Source organism: Denticeps clupeoides, chromosome 1 (assembly GCF_900700375.1).
Source record: "Denticeps clupeoides chromosome 1, fDenClu1.1, whole genome shotgun sequence".
NCBI classification, from domain to species: Eukaryota; Metazoa; Chordata; class Actinopteri; order Clupeiformes; family Denticipitidae; genus Denticeps; species Denticeps clupeoides.
Window position 1 is genome coordinate 10,760,999 of NC_041707.1, and position 25,381 is coordinate 10,786,379.

The 25,381-nt window shown below is 42.4% G+C and overlaps 1 protein-coding gene across 1 annotated transcript in view; it reads left to right on the top strand.

Moving 5' to 3' along the window:
• sntg2 (syntrophin, gamma 2) overlaps positions 1 to 22,923 on the top strand; it is a 38,854-nt gene extending 15,931 nt beyond the window's left edge. The window contains exons 7-17 of the mRNA XM_028988646.1: positions 93 to 180; positions 624 to 715; positions 7,187 to 7,314; positions 9,675 to 9,804; positions 10,626 to 10,664; positions 11,017 to 11,133; positions 13,097 to 13,168; positions 13,359 to 13,568; positions 19,919 to 20,011; positions 21,918 to 22,028; positions 22,119 to 22,923. Coding sequence (XP_028844479.1) covers positions 93 to 180; positions 624 to 715; positions 7,187 to 7,314; positions 9,675 to 9,804; positions 10,626 to 10,664; positions 11,017 to 11,133; positions 13,097 to 13,168; positions 13,359 to 13,568; positions 19,919 to 20,011; positions 21,918 to 22,028; positions 22,119 to 22,250 — 1,212 coding nt within the window. The 3' untranslated portion in view covers positions 22,251 to 22,923. The remainder of the gene's footprint in view (positions 1 to 92; positions 181 to 623; positions 716 to 7,186; positions 7,315 to 9,674; positions 9,805 to 10,625; positions 10,665 to 11,016; positions 11,134 to 13,096; positions 13,169 to 13,358; positions 13,569 to 19,918; positions 20,012 to 21,917; positions 22,029 to 22,118) is intronic.
• Positions 22,924 to 25,381: the final 2,458 nt, after the last annotated feature.

The window sequence follows — 25,381 nt, forward strand, 5'->3', positions numbered from 1 at the left end:
GTAAAGATGGTGTTCGGCTGGCATTTTCTCCGCACGTTTTTTTCAATCACAGTCTTCTCACAGTGTCTTTGTTCTGCTGTTTTGCCTTGCAGGTTCATCTTCTACGAACTGCGGGAGATGAAGTCACCATCACTGTTCGGTACCTCAGGGAAGCACCAGCTTTTTTGAAGCTTCCATTAGGTATGACTTGAGAAGGGAAAAAAACAACACTTTTAAAGTCTGAACAGTTGCATCAGAACATTCCAGCTCGGATGAAGGGATAACAGGCCACGTGCTGTCAGAAACGTAAACTTCACCAACATCCGGCATTTATAACACTTTTATTAAGGGTGAACTTCTGAAGCCGTCTTACTTTGAGCCAATCATTTGCATATTAATGATGTAATACATAAAGCAGTCTTGCTCCGTCTCTGATCTCCACTAATGTCTGGTCTTTGAAATGGGAATCGGTGTGTTTTGGCTCTCCATTCAAGAGATAATCTTGAGTGAAAATGAGGGGGATTGTAGCACTGGAGGGGTCGGTCAGCTCTGCGGCATCTGATGCCCGTTTATGCAATTGTTTGTCCCTTTTCTGGCATGTTTTTGATTGAAATTTCTCTCTTATTTTTTCCATTTTTCCATAGGCTCTCCAGGACCATCCAGCGATCAGAGCAGCAGAGCGTCCTCCCCCCTCTTTGACAGCGGTTTACAACTGAACGGCAATTCAAGCAACACAGTGAGGCATTTCTTTTTGCTGTGCATTTTTGCTTGCGGGTTTGGTACAGCTTGGTGTTTCCATGGTGCCATCGTTGTTACAGGGCATAGTAAGGAAACTTGAAAGGCTGCGGAATGACAGAATCAGGGTGGAAATAAAGCCTTATGATATGGAGTTTATTCGCAATCCAATGTGTCAGGCTTAACAACGGCGGTGGCACTCCTGTTACCAAATCCCTTTAAAGTTTCTTTTTTGTGGGCTTACTCAAACATGCTTTTCAAACAAAGGCTCTAACAGCAGCGTTGCGCTATGCCTCTCTCTCTCTTTTTCTCTCTCGTCTTAATTATGTTTGCTTTGTGTAATTGTCAGCTTAAAGAGGCATTGATGAAATTTAGATCTGTCCGCTTTCATGAGCTTTGTGGTGTTTTTTTTTTTTTCCAATTTTCAAGACTAGGATTCTGCAGCACAATACTTTAAGTGTTTAAGGAGCACTTTGCAGTGGTATTGGCGTATTGAGCTGGGAGTGGGATACTACATTATCATGTTGAAAGCAACAGTGCTTTATGCCTGGGTAGAGTTTGGCTGTCATTTCAGTTTGAGTTTTTGGGAGAAAAAGAACCTACCTGCAGGAAGCATGTCAGGAACTGGAGTCAGATTCATAACTCTCAAACTCATTAGCTCATAAGTAAAACAAATACAGATTTCTAAATATGTACAAAACAGTCTGGTATGGTAAACTTTTGCAGTGGTGGCCTGGCGGGTAAGGAAGCGGACACGTAATCAGAAGGTTGTGGGTTCGAGTCCACTGAGGTGCCACTGAGCAAAGCACAGTCCTCACACACTGCTCCCAGGGTGCCTGTCATGGCTGCACACTGTTCACCAAGGGTGTTGGGTTAAAAGCATTTTGTGTCCCATGTGCTTTGGTGCAGTGTTTCACAATGACAATCACTTCACTTTCACTTTCATAACGCTCCCGAGACAAAGTGAGCAATATGACGGAATATAAAAGACATGGAACAGAATATAGTGACTAATCAATAAACTAATCAACAATCCTAAACACAATGTTCAAGGTAAAACAAAGAACATAACAGAACCGCAATATCAATTCAGTCAACCAGTCATCTTTAAGATATTGCAAATTAAGGCTAGGCGATTATACAATCTAGATCAAATATCACAATCAAATTCAACTGGATCTCAGTGATCGGCTTTGGACATTTTTCTTGACCATGCTAAAAAATGGCAGAAATGAGCATATTAAATGTGTATTTACATTACTTGGAGACACGCAACTGCCAGACATCCCAGGTCTCCCGGAAGTCCCCTGCATATTGAGAGCGGCTTCCTGATGCCTGGAAATGGAATAATATAGCCCGGAAACTAGAGCAGGCATGTAGGCAAACAGTAGCATGCACATCATGCAGTTGAGAGAAGTGCAAACACAACGTTTTGAGAGATAAAGATACGTGTGTGTCTGTTCATGTAGCCCGTGCTAGACAAATACGGAATTAGATTTGAGAACCCAGTCGCAGGTGGAATAAAAAAAAAAAAAAAAGGTTAATTGAATTATGGGGCGAACAAACGTACAGGGCTCTACTTTGGGAAAGTGGAAACGGGAAAACGGGTGGCTCAGTCTCATGGCGCAGACCGCACCTGGTGGCCCAACACATTCTCATTCCTGGTGCATCAAAAACCGACGCTTGGTCAGGGCCCTTCTGTGTCGTTTATTGATTTATAAGGCTTCTCTTCGCATTTCTTTCTGACGCGGGGTCCGAGACCGAGCTTCACCTCAGTATCAACCCGAGCGCAATGCTCAGAGACGCCCCGAGCGACGGTCCCTCTGGCTGCCCCGTTTTTGCTCGCACATGCGCACGTTTTCACTTCACTACAGCGAGCGTGTAAATTATTGCAGAGCTGTTAAATGCTGGCACAAACTTTCATGTTTGAGTTGTGCGAATATGTCCTTCCTTGCACTGCCACGGTCCTGACAGAATGACCGCACCACCACTTGGAGAAGGCCGACTCTGTACTCAGCCATACTATCCATACTTTGGATTCTTTTTTCGGCCTGATGGCGATTTTCCCTACGCGTCGAGCACGGTCACGAGCAGTGCTGGAAGAGGTGCAGATGCCTGATTTGTCCCAGCAGGATCCCGACACTCACACCATGGTTTCCAAGTAGGGTTATGGATGTGCCATGTGTATGTGCCCCTGGTGGGAATGCGGACGCTTGTTTTTACCAGACAAACCATTTAACATGTGCAAACCATGTTGTTCCAGTCGGGTTGTGGAAGTCCGTCCCATAGTTCCCTGGTTCTTGGCCGAGCCGTGGACGAGCAGGGTTTCAGGACAATGACAGGAGTGAGCGACTGGACATGGAAGGAGGCTTCAGGCCTGGCCCCGATGCAAGGGGGCCTTGGGGAGAAAAGGATTTCATGTTGCCCTGTCTTGTCACTGATCGATCGTTGTTGCTTAGACCTTGTTGTCCATGTGTCACATATTTTTCGGTTACTCTGCATTAAGCCCCTGTTTATGTTGGAGTTGTTTAAATGTACCCTTCCCTGCACTGCCACGGTCCCGACAGTTGTGCTAGAATTTTAGATTAAAGAGAGAAGGACATCTAATGATGAATGAAGGATGGGGCCTAGATTGGTAATATGGTGCAGATCTACGAGTGAAGAGGGAGCCAGGGTATGAAGAGCGTTAAATGTGAGTGGGAGAATTTATTCAATTGCCATTCAGGAAGCAGTATAAGGTGACTGCGTAGCATCTGCATAGCAGTGAGACAGAAAAGTCAAACAGTGACATTGAAATTGACATGTACTCCACAGTGTGTTTGGATATAAGTTCATTTCTGTCTCTCGGCTATAAAGTGGACCAGTGAAGAACATAATCTTGAGCTTCGTTGGGGAGCTAATTTGATTTGGTGTCAAAGACTGCACTGAGGTCCAGGAGGAAGGAGATGGATTGGAGTCCAAAGCTCAAAGTTATTTTTAGTTTTTTATTAGTTATTTTTTACCAAAGGTAACTGTGCTGCATTAAGGATGGAAGCCTTGCTGAGAACTGGGAAGCGAGCCTGATGCTGGGATGAAACTACCCCTTTGAGAACTTTGGAGATAAATGGAAGATTAGATGTAGGCCAATAATTATTGAGTGTGTCAGGATCCAATCCAGGATTTTTTTTTTGCTTCCAAGACCAGGCTGATAGAAATTGTGCTGGAAAGCATTTTCCAAGCAGATGACTGATACAAGGATGCACTGTCAGGGATGGTCACCTCTCTTGGTGCACTTCTCTTTAAACCATTTATTTACCCTTTAGCTGTAATGATACAACTGGTTTGGGTCTGGCTGGTCTCAGTTTGGGATTTTGTAACATGAGCATCCTGCTAGGACAGCAGACCACACACACAATATGAATTGCATTGCAGGCCTTCCTGTATCCACAATGCGGTGCAATTTTCATTACGCGAAGGTTCAGTAAAATTTTGAGAAGAGGTATTAAAATCCCCTGGACATCTCAGATATTAAGAATCTCTCAATATCATGAAAATCAGATAAAGATGAAGGGCATTATCTAGCAACAGTCTTGTGGTACTTTAGCCGGACAGCAAGATCCAGGAATCATTCATTACCTATGCGTGACTTCACATTACTACTATGTGATCTGACTCATGAAAGCGTTATGATTTGTTGTTTTTGGATTAAAAGTGTTACAAGGGGTTCCAATGCAAAGTATTGAAAAGCAGCTTTTTTTCTCTGTTCTTTATGCTCTGTCTATGTGACATTTGGCTTATTTAAGAAACTATTATTTTAAGACAATTAAAAAAACCCAGCGGGGGACTCTACAGTAGAGGCATTCTATTATACTCCAGTAGAGGCATTCTCCCATACTACAGCCCTTATCAGACCTCCGGCCATCTTGTACCTTGATTCTAATGGGCATAAGTCCCAAATGGTGAAGGTGTGTATGTGTGTGTGTGTTCATTTCACATGCAAATAAATACATTCTGACACCTGGGAGAGAGGATACTAACAAATAAGTGAAGATTGACTTAACAGGGCATAACAGGACTGAGCATGAGATGCTCTGATGCAAATTCGGCTTTTGACAGGCCGGTTGGCTGACAAGTTGCATTAGTCTGCTGGTTGCTTCTGTGAAAACACCTTATTCCTCCCAAGATAAATGCCACACAGTAGCCTTGTCTGTCCTCGGGCTTCCAGCTCAGATGGCATGCTTTCTGAAAACGATCCCAGGAAGTTTAAATAGGAAGTTGGAAAGTGGCAATTAATGGGCAAAGCGGAGGAAAAAACGGCAGCGAAGGAACGGATGAGGAAGTAAAGGTTTCGTCTGAGCTGCCATGGAAATGTGTGCATGTGCAGGCTCTTGGCTCTCGCTTCATTTTTCATGCGCCGTGTATTATGAATGACAATGCCCACAGAGAGCTGGGGGAGACTTTGCTAATGAAGTCCCATGGATGAAGTGTACGCCCGCTTCATAACAAATGCAGTGGAGTGACGGGACAGGGGCATTTATTTCTGTACACAGATTCTTCATTATTAAACACTGAATGGCAGCCACCGTATCCAATTACTTGGCATCGTCCTGCAAAACAAATGATCACGGGCGCTTTAATCACCTCCCACCGTCCCAGTTGGTAGGGGTGGGCAAGGGGGTGGCGAGCGCGTGAGACGAGCTTGGCCCTAATTGCTGAGTCAACGGAGTGAACGTTTTCCTGGATTTGCCAAACGAGCCTTTTCATCCTCTTTTAGTCCACTCATTTCCATGCACGCAGGTGATTAGAATTCTCTAAGCTTGTCACGCCCGCTAGGCGCCCTCGACATTGGAATGATTGACAGTGTTTTCCTTCCGCGGCGCTTGGGGGAGGTTTGCACCCGATTCATTTACATGCCTGCAAAATTATTAGGAGCCACACCTCTTGTTGCCACCGAAATATCTTCAAGTGCGGTAGGGTGACTGAAATGAAGGACAACAGTGTCAACTCAATTCTTGTTTGGCAAGGTCCCGGTGACGAAACCGACGCCACGTCACTCTAATCCATCCTGACACTCTGACAATATTTTATTCCCTGTCATCTCATCTCTTCCCAAGCCCATCGCCACATGAAAGTCAAATCAAGTTTAATTATCCAGCGCTGGTGTGCATGAACATCGGCGAAAGCGCCAGAGATGCTGGCATTGGCGCCGAACCGCTGAGTCGGTCTGAGGGGAAATATTACACTTTGAGACCCCATGTAAATGCTCGGTGCCAGCAAGCTAAATGACTTTTTCTCCGAGTGGGGGCACGGTTACCAGATGCAGGAAGTCTTAGTTGGAACGTAGGAGCTGTCAGAAAACTCAGTTTTTTCCAGAACAGTCACCACTTGTCAAGGACAAGCTGTTACCTGCTCTGTACAGTTGTGCATCAAACATATGCATTCGCTCAACTCTAATTGCTTGAGAAAAGCTTTTAGGAGTCAAAATTTCTAGATTTGTATTTCTGGATTCATCAAGTTTAATATAATTCTAATGGAATAAAGTTCTAGAATATGAATTTGCTGCAGAGGCTCGGAGACGCAGCATCTTAATGCAATTAAAATGTTCCAGTCCCCCTCTTGTGCTTGTGCCATATGTTGATCTGATCTGACTGACGCTGCAGCGCCGGCTTAATCAGCGGGAATCTGCCGATCATCAGAACCTGAAAATCAGACAACTCGGAATGCACAGCGATGCTTTGGACTGTGGGTCAGCATGAGCAAGTCTAATCGCAGTGGCGCCTTCGCTGACATCACCCAACTCAACTACTTAGTGTTAAGCAAAGGGGGTGACATAGTGTTGTCCTGGGTAGTTCGCATCCCTCTGTGCACAGAAAACACATCCCTTGTGGTGTGCATTAAACTATTTGAGTATGAACATTTATTATTAATGTAGTTCACATTTTTTTTTTGCAAAAGAAAATCTAAAAAATAAATTAATTGCTTTTAATTATGCTTAAGATAATTAATGTTGCCCGACTATGACACTACAAGGTTCATTGGAAGTTTATTTGGGCATTATTTATATATATATATATAAAAAAAAAAACATGCCCAAAACAATTTAAACTGAATGTCATTATCATGAGCTTTTGCTGGCTGTGCTCCAACACAGTTTAATTTATTTGTGTGTGTGTGAAAGCATGGTGGAGTCTCGCAAAAAAAAAAAAAAGCATTTGCCTTGTAAATTAAGTAGTAGAAAACTCTATTGTTTAATTTGAGGAGCCGCTAATGAGCTCTCACAATAAGACTTAATTTCCTTAAGAATGGTACGCCGCGTAACGGCGCCGATGTAATAAAGTAACTGTGTGCAGCGGCGTGGGGTTCTGAGTGCTGCTGATGCGCGGCGCCGCCACTGGACACGGGGCTGACAGCGCTGACTGCTGATTAGAAGCACCAGACACTCATCTTTTCTCTCTCTCTCTCTCTCTCTCTCTCGCTCATTTATTTCACACAGGCCCCGTCCTCACCCTCCTCGCCCTCGGCTAATGAACCAAAGTATGAGAAACGCTGGCTGGATGCGGTGTCCCTCTCCTTGTCCATGGCCCGGGTCTCCAGATACAAGGCTGGAAGCGATAAATTAAGGTACGGTAATCTGCCGCTGGGCAATTCACCCCTCCTCGCCGCGCTGTTTACGGAGACGTGGCTCTGGTGGTCTTGCAAGTTTTTTTTGTTTTTTTCTCCCAATTCGGCAAGATGCTGTTAAGCTCAATATCTATGCATGGGCATGCAGTGCGAGCAAGTTCATGTTCACTGGCCAGCGGGAAAAGCCAAGGGTTTAATGAAACAAATCTGACCAAAAGATTATTTTTACATGAATAAATGAATAAATATCAGGCCGGTGTTAATGAGGTAAGGGTTAATATTCATTACCAGAAAGCTTGCTCAGGGAGTACCTATTAAACAAAATGTCCAATTGGCACATATAAGGACTAAAGAAAAACTTTTTTGAGTTTCTTCCTTAAGTAAAGTACACAGCTTTGAGTGGGTATGGTTTCTAGTCCTTAGATAATTAGTTCACACTATGAAAGTAATCAATGTATGTTTTAGTTTTTGCTTCAGGCATTTAAAAAAAAAATTGATTCTGAGATCTAATCAGCCTGAGTTGTAATTATGTGTGAGTTTAAGTTGCTGCCATCAATTAGCTTGCATTTTAATATGCCACATGTGTAAATGAGTGTGTGTCATTAATATCGGCAGCAGGGCACTTCCCTCTGATGTTGTTTTCTCAAACAGGGCAAACAGGAGGCAAACTGCTCGCCCATAAATCTTCACGCATTAATGTAGCAGTCATGTTTTCACGCCTCGCCGGCGCTGGGCATGGAATTTGAGAGTATTTGATTTGACGGTGGTTCGTGATTACATGTATTTTCATTAGTGCTGATTTAATGCACTCAGTCAGCTTATTTATTAGCGTCTCTGACGTGCCACAGGCGCCAAAGCTCTTCTGGTGTGCCTCAGGGCTACTTACTGAGTCCTTTTGTGTTCCTGCTTAACACAGCCCTCACATTCACTTTCATACAGGTCCCCCTAATAGCGCTTGTAGGAATCCCAGGATTCCTTTCCTCTGAGTCATTTGTGAGGCTGACCTTCAATGTTAGATTGGCCCTTCCCGTTGGCTCCCTGTTTGAACGTCTTTTGTTCTCTGTCACCACCTCTAACCCCGCCCACTTTTGGTGCATGCGGGAACCCAGTGAAAACTACACACTCTGGTCTAATGGATTTTTCATTGTGCTCTGTCACTCACACTGGCATTTCCTCGGTTTCGGGGAGCCAGGCTACAGTCAGCTGTTACCTGAAGCAGAACATTACATTCTTGAAGCAATTTCTATCAGAAACAGGCCCGATAAGGAATACTTTTCTCCCTGGCTCGGCTCGGATTAATTGAAATTATGTCTTGTTAACAGTGGCTATATTTATAAAAATCCTTTCATTTTCTGGAAGGGTAAAATGTAAAAATGTATTTTCCCATTTCCATTAACATATTGTTAATAAGAACTCCAGTCAGGAGTGGGCTGAACGGTGCATGTATTATTTTTTGCTGCAGACAGTATCTTATGAGCTTATGTTTTCAGTAGATATCATAGACGTTTCTGTCTGCCTGATCCTTCTCCTTCATTGCTCTCCTTATCAATGTCTATATTGTACACCCTGCCCAGTGGTCCGTGTGGACTGCCCCAGACCGATAGATTCTCTATAAGTTCCACCATCTTTTTTTTTTTTTTTTTTTTTGGACCTTTGGTTTTCAGCTTTCCAGGACTTTCTGTGATCGATGTAATTCACTAAACATCAGTTTAGATGCTGAATATACCTTCTTGTCCTACAACTGCGGTCGTTACACTTTCTTTTCTCAAAGAACAGCCAAATTAAATTGTTATATGTAAAACATGTAATACTTTTTCTGAATATGACAAACAAATGGAGCTCATGTTGCATGTGACAGGGATAAACTGTACCAACAACAGACTCATTTCTTTTGATAGTTAAACAGTGCATTAAAACCATTAATTATGCTCTGGATAAGGGCGTCTGCCAAATGCCATAAATGCAAGTCACTGATGAAAATAATAATACTCTTAATCATTATTTATCATCAATCATCACCTTAAACACACAGTTTGTAAAGAAGACAACGTTTTCCCACTGCATCACATAGTGTACAGATTTCACATATCGATAAAACCGCACCCCACCTTATTTGCATAATGCAATATTTGTCTGTAGTTATGACAAATAATAGCAGCAGACCAAAGTCGTTTTTAACTCAACTGAAGCCGCAGCTTGAGCACCTTGGTTTACTGAAGGGCTTTTGAGACTTTCTCCTCCTGTCTGTCTATTGATCTGCAGGTCAAATCGTTAATGATTCTAACCTCTAATTCTCTCTTTCTCCTTTGTTCCCTCACTTTAAATTCCCCTTGCCATCGTTACTGCCTGTTTTGGGCCAGGTCAAACAGTTTTGAAGTTTTTGCCTTAGACGTGGCCTGCACCAATGTTCTGCAGTTCTCTACTGCAGCAGAGAGCACAGACTGGCTTCAAGCAATATCAACCAATATCAATGATCTGACACTGGAGATCGTGAGTACATGCAATATTAAGAAAAAAAACCACTTGCTGTGTATTTTTCCAGAACGTCTGCTTTTGGGGATGTACATAATCGTAACCACGTTTTGTTACTGCGGTTTGTTTTAATGGGCGCAGATATGCGAGGTGGCTCCCATAGCACCCCCTGTCCAATTTTGAATTCTCTCTTTTTTTTATTATTTATTACAAATAACAAGTAACAAGTTGCTAAAAAAACCCCTGCAAGAATTCCGCCTGACGATCTTATTTCCAGTGTTTCGTCTTAATTAGTGCGGTGATGATCCAAGTGGCCCCTTTCTTTTACCAAAGACACAAACATGCTCTGATTTACAACTGAGCAGCTGCTTTTTTTTAATAGAGCAATTACAGCACTTGCGTCACCTAATCATGCAGCCAGGGCTGATTGCTAAATGTCCAATTAAGACGGGATTGTATGTGAGTGCAAAAAGAAAAAAATACTCATGTTACGTATCATGACATACGACCTAAAAAAAGACTGGTGACATCGTGTGGCACTGATGCGTTCCCTGGCTGAGGATTATTTCCTTTGATGGCTGCTGACCTGCGCTTTTTCGGGAGTGCTGTGGGATTTTATTTGTAGGCGGGTTGACTTGGGTGCTAATTCGGCATAACAGCTGCTCTCCAGACTTCTGTCTCCGAGTGAAAGGATGCACACACAGTGCAACTGTTACTAGCATTTGGTTATTTATACAATTTATTGTGAATGAACATTCAGAAACAGTCTTTGGTGAAAATGTGGGCTATATCTGCGAGGTTCCATCGAAATATCATGGTCATGTGCTCTTTCAATGCAGGTAAGAAAGGCTAACCAGTACAACTCTCCTGATGATCAGGTATGTTTGCAGAATATCTGTCACATTGTAAACAAACGTTTGTGCATTTCCACATTCGTTACCATATATTACAACAGCTTTGAATATCTTAAAAAAAGCAACACTTTAAAGCATTACAGGAATGTAAATGCCAGCAGGTTTCAGTGACCTGCTTTCCGAACCGTTTCTAAATACGAATGACAGCACTGTTTTACAAGGAACAGAAACAAAGCAGTTATGCTTTAAAGAAAATGTTCTCCTTGTTTTGTAACAATATAAAAAATGTGGCATTTTCAGAAACTCTGTGCACTTGCAGAACTCCCCCGCTTGCAGAGTTATTGATTATGCATCCAGTGAACAAACTCTCTTGCAGATCGTTCATATGGGTTGGGTTTGCGAGCACCTTCAGACGAGCGATGCCGGCCAGTCTTACAGCTACAAGTATCTGGCGCTGAAGGGCTCATCGCTGTATATCCTCAGAAGTCCACCTGTAAGACACCCCACTTCCCTTTTTATCAGCCACAGCGAGCAAACAAGTCTTTCGGTGTTATTATTCCTGAATGATAAATCTCTGGGTGCAGCCGTCCTCACAGGCCTGTGAATGTTTTGTGGATATTGGTGTGCTCTTGGTAACAGACCGTAGAACATTGGCCACTGCACTATATGAGGAAAGCTTGTCAGGTTTCTTTGTTCCTAATTGCTGTGTTTCACTTTTGAAGACAAAATGCATATTTGAAGGGAAAATGCATTGCGAATTCAGCTTTCTTAAGAAACTGCTGTGACTGTGTTTTCCTTACATTTCTCTTTTAATAGCTGAATTAATGAAGTTCTTAAAAGTGCATTCATTGCCTGTGCCTTAAAGGAAGAATGAGCGATCACTGCCATACATTAGCATGTAATTACCAGGCATATATACATTTTTAAAAATTTTGTATGTATATTGTATATACAATATACATTCAGATGAAATTATATTAAGTGAAGTGATTGTCACATGTGATACACAGCAGCACAGCACACGGTGCACACAGTGAAATTTGTCCTCTGCATTTATCCCATCACCCTGATTGAGCAGTGGGCAGCCATGACCGGCGCCCGGGGAGCAGTGTGTGGGGACGGTGCTTTGCTCAGTGGCACCTCAGTGGTACCTTGGCGGGTCGGGATTCGAACCGGCAACCTTCTGATTACGGGGCCGCTTCCTTAACCGCTAGGCCACCACTGCCCCACCACTGTATATTGTATATTATATATACAATATACATTTTTAATAGGTCTGGTGAATGTCTTCTGCCTTAAATCTGAGGTCAAACATGATGTCACAGCAACTGGGAAATCTTTGTTGAGATGTTAAATGGCAAAACAAGTGAAACAACGAAGATAGCTCATCTTCAAGCAGCAATATGAGCACATGTTAAAATATGATAGCGCACTGACTAGTAACAGGAAGAGTGGTGTGTCCTCCATCATTCTTGAACTGCCTGCTGTGGCTCACTGGATATTTGGAGGGTTAAAGTTTAAAGGTCCCCTATTATGAAAATTTCACTTTGTGAGGTTATTTGACACCAATACGAGTTCCCCTAGTCTGTGGTCCTGCAGTGGTTAGAAATGGCGATATGTTTAAAGAGTGCTTTGGCCATTCTGCTTCACTGCTCATCCACCATCCCTACGCCCCCCCCCCGAAAATTTCCTACCCCTCCCCTAAAAAACTCTACTGATGGCTTCCTCATTTGCATTTAAAGCTGCACACACCAAAACGGTGCATTCTGGGGAAAGTGTCTGTAATGCACCATGGCTGAATTTCAGAAAGAGACTTCAGAAATAGTATTAGGGGACCACGATGACCCATATAAAAGCAAAAAAAAAAAAAACGAATAAGGGACCTTTAAGGTTCAGAAAATCAGCCTTCCGTTCTTTTATGACCTACCACACAAAATTGGAACATTTCTTGGTGTTTATGGTATGCTCAAATACATTTTGCTAGTTAAAATTGATTAAATTAAATTGATTAATCGTTTCCCATAGGATGTTGTTCAGGAATTCCTCTCTTTTGGTTTATAATCATATTTAAATGTCATTTTGTCCAATCCATTTACAATTGATCAAAATAATGTTAATACAGTAAACGACTGTGGTAACTATTATGAATGGAATGTCTGCATACATGTAGAGAGGAACTTTATCAGAAACCATTAGTCTTGATCTCAAATGGAATGCTGTGTTCACTAATGCAAGTCTTTTGCTTTAAAAGGTTAATTGATTATAATATTTAGCTCAACAAATTGACATCTAGAACGCCCATGTTCTTCCAAGCTGTAATTGCTACAAATGACGGATTTTTAGATTTTAGAAAATGGTAAACTTTTACTCTAAACTTTTGTTACTGTATATTGTGGGGCAAAGAAGAAATGTCACAGAGTAATGAAGCATGATTTCTCTCTGTTCATTTATGTTAGAATAGTGCGTCAGATTGGGCTCAGGCCGAAGCGACCTTTAACCTCTGTGAGGTTCTCTTCAAGGTGCACAAGGTGAGTGCCCTCAGTTGGAAAACGTTGGTGCGAGGAGAATATGCAGTCTGGTGTTTCATGTGGCAGCATTTGATTCTCTGTCACTGCAGATATTTCCCATTCCTGATGACTTTGAAGGAAGGTTTGAAGGACTGCAGATAAGGATTATATGATCATTGCTGCGGTGTACAGTGTGTCTCTCTGCCTGCAGCTGTGGATTGCAGAAGACTGCTGGATCCAGATGAAGCTGTACCCAGGCCTGCAGCAGGACTGCGAGCTGCGGGACAGCGAGACGTTCTGCTTCAGCGTGCTGGTGGGCCACGGCCACAGCCACTGCTTCAGCGTGGAGCTAGGGTCCGAGCTGGCCCTCTGGGAGAAAGCCTTCCAAAGAGCCGTCTTCTCTGAAGTGCAGCGAGTAGGAGTAAGTATGGGAGACTTTTTACTTATTATCAAAGTGAAATAGATTGGCTCAGATTACTGCTCTGGGTTGCGTTTTGCAAGACAAAGCACTTTTACTGGCTGGGGTGAAGCAGACTTTGTTGAGGCCATGTCTAATCTAACAATTTAATTAGTAGCTGCCAGGACCTATTTTATGTCACACATCTTGGAGGCTGTTGTGTGTTTTTGGTAGTGAAGCACGAGCCTTTATTTTATTAAAGTGCAAAAGCAATTCTTTCAGAGGCAGTGCTGTAGACAGCCTGGACAAGAGTAAAAAACAGCTTGATAATGCAGATGGTGGGAAGGCAGCAACACGGAAGCCTGTAGCCACCGATTTAATGAATAACGCAGGGCGAGAAACAACAGGCCAGAACAGCCAATATAACGGTAAAGTACTAGGAACAAGGACTTGAGTTGCAGACAGGGCGCTGCTTTATAAACCCAGTGCATGTGACGCCGGAGGCCAGACCACACTCTGATTACTTTCAGATTCACTCCTTTTCAAACGCGATTATTAGTTTAATTAAATTTAACTGAAGGACCTATTTTGTGCGTCTTCTTCTCGGTGAGCCGTTAAATTGCCCCCCTTTACACAGTAGTCTAAAGGCACCACAGCCCGGGTGATGGACTCCTGTGTGTGGCGAACGTGCTGTATGCACTTACGCACAGAGAGGTCAGCAAAGGTCACACTTAATCTAACAATTACGCTTTGCTTGCTTTCTGTTATGGTTCCTGAGCTCAGTGGCATTTGTATAAACCACATGGGGTGCGAACATCTGAATGCTGGCATGTTCCCAGGCAAACGTTCAAGCCATTTCCAACAACGTGCGTCTTTATTTTTGGATGGTGGTGGTCTGTTGGTTAGCAGACCCAATAACCAGACGAGCGATTTACTGGGTAAATGTGGTCTCTAGTTCGCTGTGCTCAGTGCTATTTCTGTGTAGTTTTCACGTCAGTTTTAAAGCTAGCCTAGAGTGACCAAACGTCTTCTGTTGCCCGAACATGTCCTCTTTTTGAAACCTTGTTTTTAAGAACATATAGAATTTTCCTCAAGTTAGGGGCATTCTACAGGCCTATCCACTTCGGTTTCTGACCCGCTTGCTAGTGTTCAGGTCATTGTTCTGCAGTGTCACTTAAATAATAACTGTCTACACTTTTTTCGTCCCCTTTGGTATTTTTACATAAAGCCTTCACCCTTCACTTCTGCTCTGCTTCCATGTGATGAATGATATTGTTCTGTTGCAGCACAGAGGCCACTGGAACAAGGCCTGTGGAGAGCACTTCTTGAAACAGTGAAATAAAATGCTAATTTAATGGCGCTAGCCATCACAGTCATGTTAAGCATTGACTGTGAAATGAGAAACTGAAGAGCTAATATAGAAGATTATAGAGTAGAGCTTAAAAAAAAAGAAAATGAAGCGAGGGGTTGGCTCTGTAGCAGTGAAGTCTACCCGGTAGAACTCGGCATTCAGCTAAATTAGCACGCCATGCTTTTTTTGCATCATGCTTTATTTGCATCGTGCCATGCTTTACTTGCAAGCTTGGGGAGAAGCAAACAATGGCCACAAGTTAAATAATCCTTTCGCTAGGTGGCTTGTGCTGGATTCAAATGGTTTATTTCATTATTTTGTTTAGTTTTAGTCTAGAAGCTAAAGAAAACTGGTTAAAATCGTGCCAGTGGTGAAGCTTTGAGCTTGTCATGCAGGAACCCTGAACCAGAGACACTTATAAATAATACGGAGGAAAGAACCTGTCAGAAGAGATTTAAGTCATGGCGATACGGAGCAAGGGTAAAGTGCGAGTAGACCACCCCTCCTTCCAGTCCCCCCAAATTCCATAGTGCAGCTCTGCATCGATTGTCCCCCGCAAAAACCATGCAAGATGTTAAAGCAGCAATTATCAGCAGAGCTCCCGGTGGCTCCACAATGCGGCTCCGTTAGAACCCATAGGAATCGGGGGCTACAATTTGACACCGTGACAGCCCAGTGAGGCACTGTGGAAGATAAAATAATCACATTACGCTACGGAGTGTATTCATGTGGCAAAGTCACAGTAAGTTCAGCATCGCAATCCTGACGAGTCCAATTTAGCTCCCGCTTAATTCTTTGGACAATTGATCCCAAGGCAATGTTCTTAAGTGAACCAGCAGAAAGTGCCCATGTTGGCTATGAGTTCAGGGTGACGGCGGTGATGCTCCTTCAGACTGCATTTGGTGGAATTAACCGGGTCTTGTTCTTAATCGTCACCGGCAGGATCGGGAAGAGCAGCGACAGAGAAGTTCATCGGCGATGGAGTGGATTTTTTTTTTTTTTGCTCTCGTTCTGACATAATTTAGATGATATTCTTGATTAAACCAATCCCCCGAGTTGGCATAGCACAGGCAGCAGTTTGCATGGCTTTGCCAGCATGTGGGCATTACCCTTGATTAATTAAGGTTTCACGTTTTTCTTCTTCTCATAATTCATTACTGCTGTCGGAACAAGGTTTGGTGCCCCTTGCCGCGTGGTTGTCAACATTCAGAGACACTTGAAGAGCCGACGAGCTCTGCCTGCAGATTGGTACTAAAGTATTCCCCTGTGGATGTGCAGAGAGGGGCAGTGCAGGCAATGTCTCCTCTGTGGTAAGCTCTTCGCGGCTCATTTTTGGAAAAAAAAAAAATTAACAAAAAAAAAAAATGTTCCTTTTTTTACGGGCTTAATGATGTAAACCTGGGACATTGTCCTCTGGGAGGCCGAACGTGATGGAGTATTTCAATTAGTAGGTGATTCTCTTTTCTCCAGCCAATTAGTCAAGCCTCCTGTGGTCTCAGCTGAGCATTCAGGAATTCAACTTTGGTGCGTCTGAAGCTTAGCGGAAGAGTCTGTGAAATGAGCTGTGTAAAAAAAAAAAAGTGTGTGGGGCCTCTATATTTGTCCAGCCATCTTATCTGGCACATTATGAGGTGCTGCTGCGAGATCAAGTGTTCACTGCCAACTTTCTGTCATCCTGCGCAGGCTTGTTAGCCCTGGTGCCACCTTGACCTCCACTGAGTGCAGCGTGGTGGTGCAAACCTTCAAAACCTCATGGTTTTTAGCTCCCCACTGCAGTGTGTTTCACAGTCTTCGCCTGCCTGATGCATCCAGGTGCATAATGGATTTGTCTTTGGTCCTCAGAGGACAGGTTGCATATTGCACATTTTTGAAAACTGAAAAACTTCATTCTATAAGCTATAAATACTAAGGCCATCCTGTTTTTGCTAAAACATTTACTTTAATTTAGATTTTACTGTATGTTACTAATATGACGAAAAAAAAGCACAGAGAAAATTATTCATAATTAGATGTATGGAAGATTTTTTTTGTAAATTCGCCAGCTTCACCTCATTAAAGATTCCAAAAGGACTTCACCTACATGGAAAACAACTAAATGAGAGAAAAATTGGGAGACGTTATTATACAGTTAGTTAAAAGATGCTTCTAATAAAGTGTGGCAGAAGAGCACTACTGAAACACAGCAAGCATGAAATAAGGCTTCCACTGATGAAATGCATTAGAGCAAAGCTGCAGCCTTTTGAAAAGACTGCCCTTAGAAAGCCTGTGTTTAGAAGTATCTCAAATTAGACCCAATGCTGAAATGTGGCAGATGTCGTAGCTGAGATGCTGAGATAAAGTGGAAGAAGATGCTTCTGTTATTTAGGGACCAGAGCGCTTGTAACAAAAATGAGGGCAAGATGGATTGAGCGAGAGAAAAGAGACATTGCGGCCGGCGAGAGGCCTGGGATTTGGCAGAAGATTTGACTTCCAGCACAAAAGAAAAAAAGAAAACACAAGAAGCGCTACCAATGTCACATTATAGTTGGATAAAACCAGAATAACCCAAAGAAATGCAGGGGAGAGCATGGCATATTGTAACATACAACAGCAGTAGTATGATGGCAGTCATTTGGTTTATTTGTTGCCATATCAACTATGCATAGCCCATAGCACAATAAAAAATATTTTTGTAAATTTTGTAAATTACAAGTTTGCAGAAATGAATGGGTTGATATGAAGGTTTTTCTGTAATTTACCCTGAAACCTAGTCAGGCACTGATGACATAATTTATTTGTGCATTTTTTTGCAGCATGGTACATCTTACACAATAACTGTTTATGAATATTGTTCATTAAATCGTGTGGATTTTTCTGTATCAGTCTTCAAATAGGTAATGTCATAGATATAATCTCTTCATGTTGGCACACTAGGGGAATTGGCAAGTTTAAATAAGCTGTATGTGTTTAAGGGTGTGTGCCCTGTGAGGACTGGCACCCCACCCAGAGTGGGTTCCAGTTCACCTCAGGGTTGGCAATGGATTAAGCGATAAGAGAGTGAGAGAGTGAATGAATAGATTGTTAGATATTTTTGATATGAAAGTGAAGCAATTGTCATTGTGAAACACTGCAGCACAGCACACAGTGACACAACTATATGTTTCCTCTGCTTTTAAACCATCACCCTTGGTGAGCAGTGGGCAGCCATGACAGGTGCCTGGGGAGCAGTGTATGGGGACGGTGCTTTGCTCAGTGGCACCTCAGTGGCACCTTGGCGGCTCACATGACCCTCTTCCTATTGAAAAAACAAAAGTTGGATCCAATGGCCTACTTCAAAATGGCCACTATGGTCAACACCCATCTTGAAAAGTTTGCCCCCTCACATATACTAACGTGCCACAAACAGGACGATAATATCACCAACCATTCCCATTTTATTAAGGTGTATCCATATCAATGGCCCACCCTGTAGTTAATTTTGCGAGATATTGTCTAGTGTTCGTATGTTTTGCATGTTTGTGCGATGTGCTTGTTGTGCTCAGCATTTCCACATTGACATACATGTGGTTTGTACACGTGTTTAGAACAGATTTGGTCAGTGAACAAACAATGAGCTTCTTGCTTGCACCACACACTTTTTTTTTTCCTCTTCTCTCTATTGAATCCCCAGAGAAAACCCACCAATTATCTGTGTGTAGTTTGTGCCTTACATGTCACAGGGACTGCTCAGACTGGGTGACAGTAAGCACTGCAAATCCGCCTCGCTGCCTTTCGGATTTTTTGGCAGCGGAATTTCACACGACTCTTAAAAACGGCAACGCCGGGCCCTGCCACGCTCTACTCACTGCTACGTTCCACAATTATGAACATTATCGGCACCCCGCCATCCTCCGGAACCTGAGTCATGGGGAAAAATAAAAATGGCAGTGCTGGATGTACGAGAAAAAAAGGAACAGGAAGTGTCCAAAGGTCCTGTGCTTTTAACATTTTTTTTTTTTTTTTGATCATTATGGCACCGCGGCACAGCCAGACAGCTCTGCACGACCCCCAATTTCCAGCCAGAGGCCCCGTACGAGTGTAAAACACATTTTCTTTCTTGGAGCTGAAAAGTGCATGCGAATCACGCTTCCCCTGGCATTAAAGTTTCAAGGAGGATGTTGAGGGGCGGTGAGATGCATGTGAGAATGGGCTTCTCAGAGGCAAATAATGCTTTGTAGGTTCAAGGTTTATTGATGATCCTGAAATCACTCGAAGATTCTTTCGAGTTCTCATCGTCTCTCTTCACCGACGCAGAGGAATCTTAACAAAGTGCCTCGTTCAAGTTTTTTTTGCCAGTTGTGACCTCCCTGAAATTTTGCAGAAAAGGTTGTAGATTAAGCTGGCCGAGAGAGCGGCGGGGGCCGAGGTGAAGGTGGCAGGGGCCCAGCGGGGTTTTTCTAACTGAGCTCCCAAGGCCTGGGAGGGGGGTCTCGGCGTGGCACAATCTTTCAGTTTCTCGCTGCTGGGCATTCCAGCGGGCCTGCCCCAACCGAGCATTATTCTGTAGCACCAAACAAAAAGCCTGGCAGTCTCTCCAGGCAGGTCACAGTCCACTCGAGTGAGTCTTCTCTTACTTTGGCCTGAAGAGTTGCCTTGCAGCACAGATATATTTTTACAGCAAAATGTCCAATTTTACTACTTTTTTTTCCCTAAAAAAAGCTAAGCCGTGATCTACAGGGCAGTGTTTAGGACCCTTCAGATTTTTCTAATTTCCCTCTCCCCTTAAGAGAGGGGAGCTGCGGAACCGTCACCATGGCGACGGAATCATACCTGTCCTGTTCAGGGAGAAAATAGCTGCACCACTGACGGCAGGAGAGCAGGAAATACCATCTATTTACATAAATACCCGTTTCAACCCATGCGCTGCAAAATCAGTGGGTACTGCCATGTGATGTCAGTGTCACTGGTTTATTTATTTCTTTTATTTTGTATGTGTGTGTGTGTGTGTGTGTGTGCACGCCTCAAGATGAATGAATGTGAATAAAAATCCTCTCTGTCTCCGCAGTCAAAAAGCTACATGTGCAGCTGTCAAGGGAACATCCTGTGCTTCACCATTGACTTCGGCTCGGGCTTCAGCTGCTCCGAGAGCATATCAAAGGTGAGTTGGCCAGTGACGTGGCAACCCGTCCTGTCCCGGTCAAGGGTCGTGTGATTAAGTTATTAAGGCTGAAACATTTTAACGGGAGTAAGCACTGTTGTATTATGTAGACAAGGTCTAGGTCTAGACAAGGGCTTCCTGCCAAGAGGGGTCCGTCTCATCGAACGTTCTCCCATCTAACTGCCCGTTCCTGCCTTTTCATCAGCTGCATGAATAGCTTGTTACAAGCTTCTGAAATAAAGGCTGTGCAGTAATTGCACCTCTCTCCAACTGTATGCAAACGTTGGCACTGAAAACTTGAAAGGAAAAAGTATTCTGACGTTACACAACGTTCCTGTTCATTTCATATTGCTACACTGTGAGATTCACATCCAGAATGAGTCAAGGAGTAAAGTGAAGAAGTGAATGTTAAATTAATGACAATCGGTATCAATATATCGATCAATATATTGCTAGCTGTTTAGACTGTTACTAAGTTCTATGAGGTGCATAATGTCACAAGACCCCACTGTATTTAATGTCTGGATCAAGATTAAATAGGCCATCAGAGACTGTTTATTTAAGGAACCCATAGTTTTGTGCTCCGTCTTTGAAAATATCCAGATGGTCTCTCAGTCAGAGCTCCAGAGGTCCTCTGTGGACAGAGGAGAACCTTCTAAAAGGACAACCATCTCTGCCGCAGTCCACCAATCAGGCCTGTATGGTAGAGTGGCCTGACGGAAGCCACTCCTTAGAAGTCACATGGCAGCCCGTCTGGAGAGTTCCAAAATGTACCAAGGATAGGTGTGCCAAAGGTGCATTGACAAAGTACTGAGCAAAGGCTATTAATACTTATGTACATGTGATTTTTTAGTTTTTTTGTTTTTTATAAATTTGCCAAAGCTCAATGAAACTTTTTCACATTGCCATTATGGGGTGTTGTGTGTAGAATTCTGATGGAAAAACTGAATTTAATCCATTTCAGCAAACATACAGGGTCGTGTATTGAGGTATTTTTGGGTCGCCCTCTGACGCAGCGAGTTTTATTTCAGTTTGTGTTTATTTTACTTGCACCTATTATTCAATAAGTCGAGCTTGTCCATCTTATCCCTTCTTGATCAAAAAAGAAAGAGAACTTTAGAGGAACAAAGGCTCAGAAAGGGGAACCCATCCTCCTCAGGTCAGCACCAGGAATTGACTGCATATAAAATATATTGTAGTCCGGTTATGTATTATGATTAAATATTGAGGTACTATATTAGTGTGCTAGAAAATGACTATCAGATGGCCTGTAAGGGTATGTAAGGAAGTCTGCATGGTAACACCAGACTACTAGACTAAAGCTGTCCAACTCTAGCCTGGGGAAGCTGCTGTTCATTTGACTGGGACTGAAACCACTTTGAAAATGTTCACTGAGAGAGTAGCTGGCAACGCTTACACCCTGACCACAGGCGAGTTGATGGGCTTTTTACTCTGTCACAATACGCCATGGTGAGGCGGTGCACTTTATAGCTCATATCTGTCATTTCAATGGCCTTTAATTAACTTCCTTTCTAGACAGACACCAGCTGTCTGTCTTTGTGTGCCTGAGTCCCACATTTACAAAAAACATCCTCTCCATCAGCGGCCATCACCGAAAAAACAAAAGGCGCTCTGCGAGCGCCGGTCACCTAATATCTCTTCTGCCGGATGAAACAATGCACGTTCAACCACTGCTCTCAGACGGGCCCTTTTATTTCCACAAAGTGTAAGTAGCCTGCAGCTAAATTACCCTGAACAAAGCGATCTACAGCACAATAAAGGACAGAAATCTCAGAGGGAAAAACAGCTCAACATTTTCAAATCGTGTTCTTTTTTAACACACTGATTGAATTTTTAGATTTTTTATATACTTTGCTCTCTGTGTGATTTTTTTTTTTTTCAACAGAAATTAATATGGAGGTACAAATTCTCCCAGCTCAAAGGCTCCTCCGATGACGGAAAGACGAGAGTGAAACTCTTATTCCAGAACTCGGAAAACAAGCAAATTGAAATGAAGGTACAGCAGCTCTGCTTTCTCACTGCTTTCTCTTTAGGACACTGCATAGTGACATGATCGCCTGTTTCTGCTTTAAACCTGCTGCCACAGGAGATGGAGTTTGCCAATCTGACCGCCGTCCTTCACTGCATACATTCCTTCATTGCTGCCAAAGTGGCCTCGGTGGACCCGGTATTTGTCAACAACCAGAGCATCACTAGGAAGCACATGTGCAGCAGCTAGACCCTCCAGCGTGTCCATGTACTTGTACCATCTCGAGTCGACTCTTTTATGCACAAATTCTATAGATATATCTAGTTCTTGTTATTTTTGTAACAAAATCAGAACAATATGTTTAAAAAAAAAAACTTTTGAGGTAGATGATATTTTGACATTGCATTGATGATAATTTGGTACTGATTATTATGTACTTCCACTCGCTCTTCTGAAAAACATGGGTTATGTAGAGTATAGCATCACACGACACCTCCAGTAACTTGTTAATGCATGTACTGCATCTAACAATCAAATCCACACAGTGACACAGTTACTTTTGCATAAGTCAGTTTGATATGAAATTCATAACAGTGCTCCTGTCTGGCACGTAAGTGTTCATTACTTATGCACTTTTCCCATACAAAAAAAAATTGGAGTGGTTGTGGTGATTAGAATCCAGCGGCCGTAATGCACATGTCCTCTTAATGCCTGATAATCAGTCGAACACTATGTATATTTGTAAGCTACTTGTTTTTATTAATTGCACATCTCATTTTTGTCCTCAAATGTAATCTAAATGCTTAACCGGTTCCCCGTTATTATGCTGAAAATGAATTATTCAAATGAGAGCCCAGAAATTATTGCTGTGTTCAAATGTGATGTTATCTACTATCTTTCCAATAAAAATTACTTAAACTTGCTTGTGTCTGTGTCTTTCGTCCTATAGGCTGACATGTCCTACTTGTTGGTGGGACTTCAGTAAGCCATGTAATTGACAAGCATACTGAATCCACGGCATCTCCTTGATTGACATTAAATGAACATGCTGCATATTGGGCAGTGGTGGTCTAGCGGGTAAAGAAACAAACCCGTAGTCGGAAAGTTGCCATTTCGAAGCAAAGCACCGTCCCCACCCACAGCTCCCCGGGAGACTTTCATGGCTGCTGACTGATCACTAAGTGTGATGGTTAAAAACAGAGTACACATTTTGTTGTGTCAACGTGTGCTGCGTTTCACAATGACAATCACTCTCACTTTCAATAATCCAGTATTGACCCTGGCAGACAGCCGTGTGTGTTTCAGCTTTAAATGGTTCAGTCATGGGACTAGATGCTATGAAATTTATTTTTTTGATGATAAACAAGGCTTGAATGAAACGAATCACATTATATTAAAAACCCATAGTTGCACTATCCTTAGCCTCTTAGTCCTGTTACTCAGTGTCGCAACTGCTGGAACCCATCCTGGTACAATGGGTGCATGGCGGGTACTTTGCCAAGATGACAGGCTATTGGGTGTTTTTAGAGAGCTTTGTTGCTGCCTATATCCAGACATATAGAGAACTCAGTTAAAATTAATATTTCATAATGTATATTATATGGACATTTTGTTCATTATGAAGACACTTAATTGGTCAGAAGCAAATTTTATTAACTTCATGTGTTCATCTATATACTGTATAAAATGTGTCAAGTGAACCCAGATGAAAATATTTTGTTGAATTAATTTTTTTTTATATAATACTATAACTATATAATATTTCCATTTTAATTATGGGGGATTTCACTTAAAAAATAAAAATATGACCAGATTTTATAGCTTTATATAGCTGTAATATTTCTATTGTAGCAAGAATTAATCATGATTTATTTATTGCACAATTGGTGTAAAAAATTTGTAAAAAACATTTTAGTCGATTGACAGCCCTAGAATTATTGCAAGCCTGAGTGTGCACAGGATTTAACAGTTATGCACGCTACCCATGAATTACTTTATGCTGCTTTGTCAAGAGCAGTGTTCTGTCAGCTGTGGAGAATGGTGCTCAGTTCCGCAGGCATGTGCAACACGAGCTCTTTGAAGACAGGGCCATCTGAAGCACTTGGATGAGAGGCACCACGAACTGTGCCGGGTGAATTCTAAAGCAGCAGCGTGCAAAGCGGGCCGGCAGTGGCAAGAAAAGTCGCTAGAGACCACGGCGAGCTATTCATTAACCCCATGTCAGTAGAGAAAAGATTAGAAGCATGTGGCCGCGTGGTAATATGTTTGAAAGCTGTAAATAAAGGAGATATATGTTGCCTTTGGCACAAACGCAGCCTAGGGTAAAGCTGATCCTCTCAACTCAAAGGTGGAAACTGCATGGCTGAACAAAGAAAACGAACCAAAATCTCAGAATGAAACTAAATATATTTTTCAAAAATAGATGCTAATGATTATTCCTTTATGAAAGAAGCAGCCACTAATTAACAGCATGCTCTTAGTATTAGCATTCAGCATTTTAAAAACGTCTGAGTGGCAGTTTGTGATGTATGTAATTTAAAGAGATCAATCAGAATTCAGCAAAGACTTACTTATGACAGAGGCTTTGCCCTTGAGAGCACCCTGTTCTTTTGAAGCATTCATCCATTTTCGAAGAACCCACTTATCCACGTCAAGGTTGTGGCCAAGCTAGAGTCTATACCAACAAGCCAGCCAGGGACAATTTACCATGTCCAGTTCACCTTCGGTAGAACATGCATATAGAACCCAGACTAAAACTCATATCTCTGTGTTATCAATGTTATTTATGAGTCAAGCAAAATACTGGTATGAAATATGGTTTATATATCTCTCTTAATGCAAATATATATTTTCTTAAAGCAAAATATGAATATTGTGTAAATTTATATCATTAAACAATATAGACACATATTGAGAAGCATAAGCAAGATATTACACTGTACACACTGTACAGTCTTCACTATGAGGATTGTATGGTCCAACCTACAGACTGCTGATGTTGATGAGACTGGAAAGACTTACATTCTCATAATCCAAAAGCCTGGATGGTTATCCAGAATCTCCCTGCTATTCTAAATAGCAGTTTAAATGCTAGTCCACCGCTCAGTACCTTCATGTTGCACATTCTCAAGCAAATCATAAAAAAAGCTTTTTTGGCAAGAACAGTTGGCAGTTTGGTTTTTGAGAAAATGAGACACTACCAACATGTACCAACTCCAAACTTCATCCTGACTTGGAAGCGTCCACAGAGGGAACCATCAGCAGCTTGCAGCTGTCTCAAGGTCAATCAAGGCTCCTTGCAGTCTTGCATAAAGAAACAGCATTTAAGCTAAACCAGTAAAAGTTATGCTGTATTACAAATAGAAGTAAAGCTTCAAAGG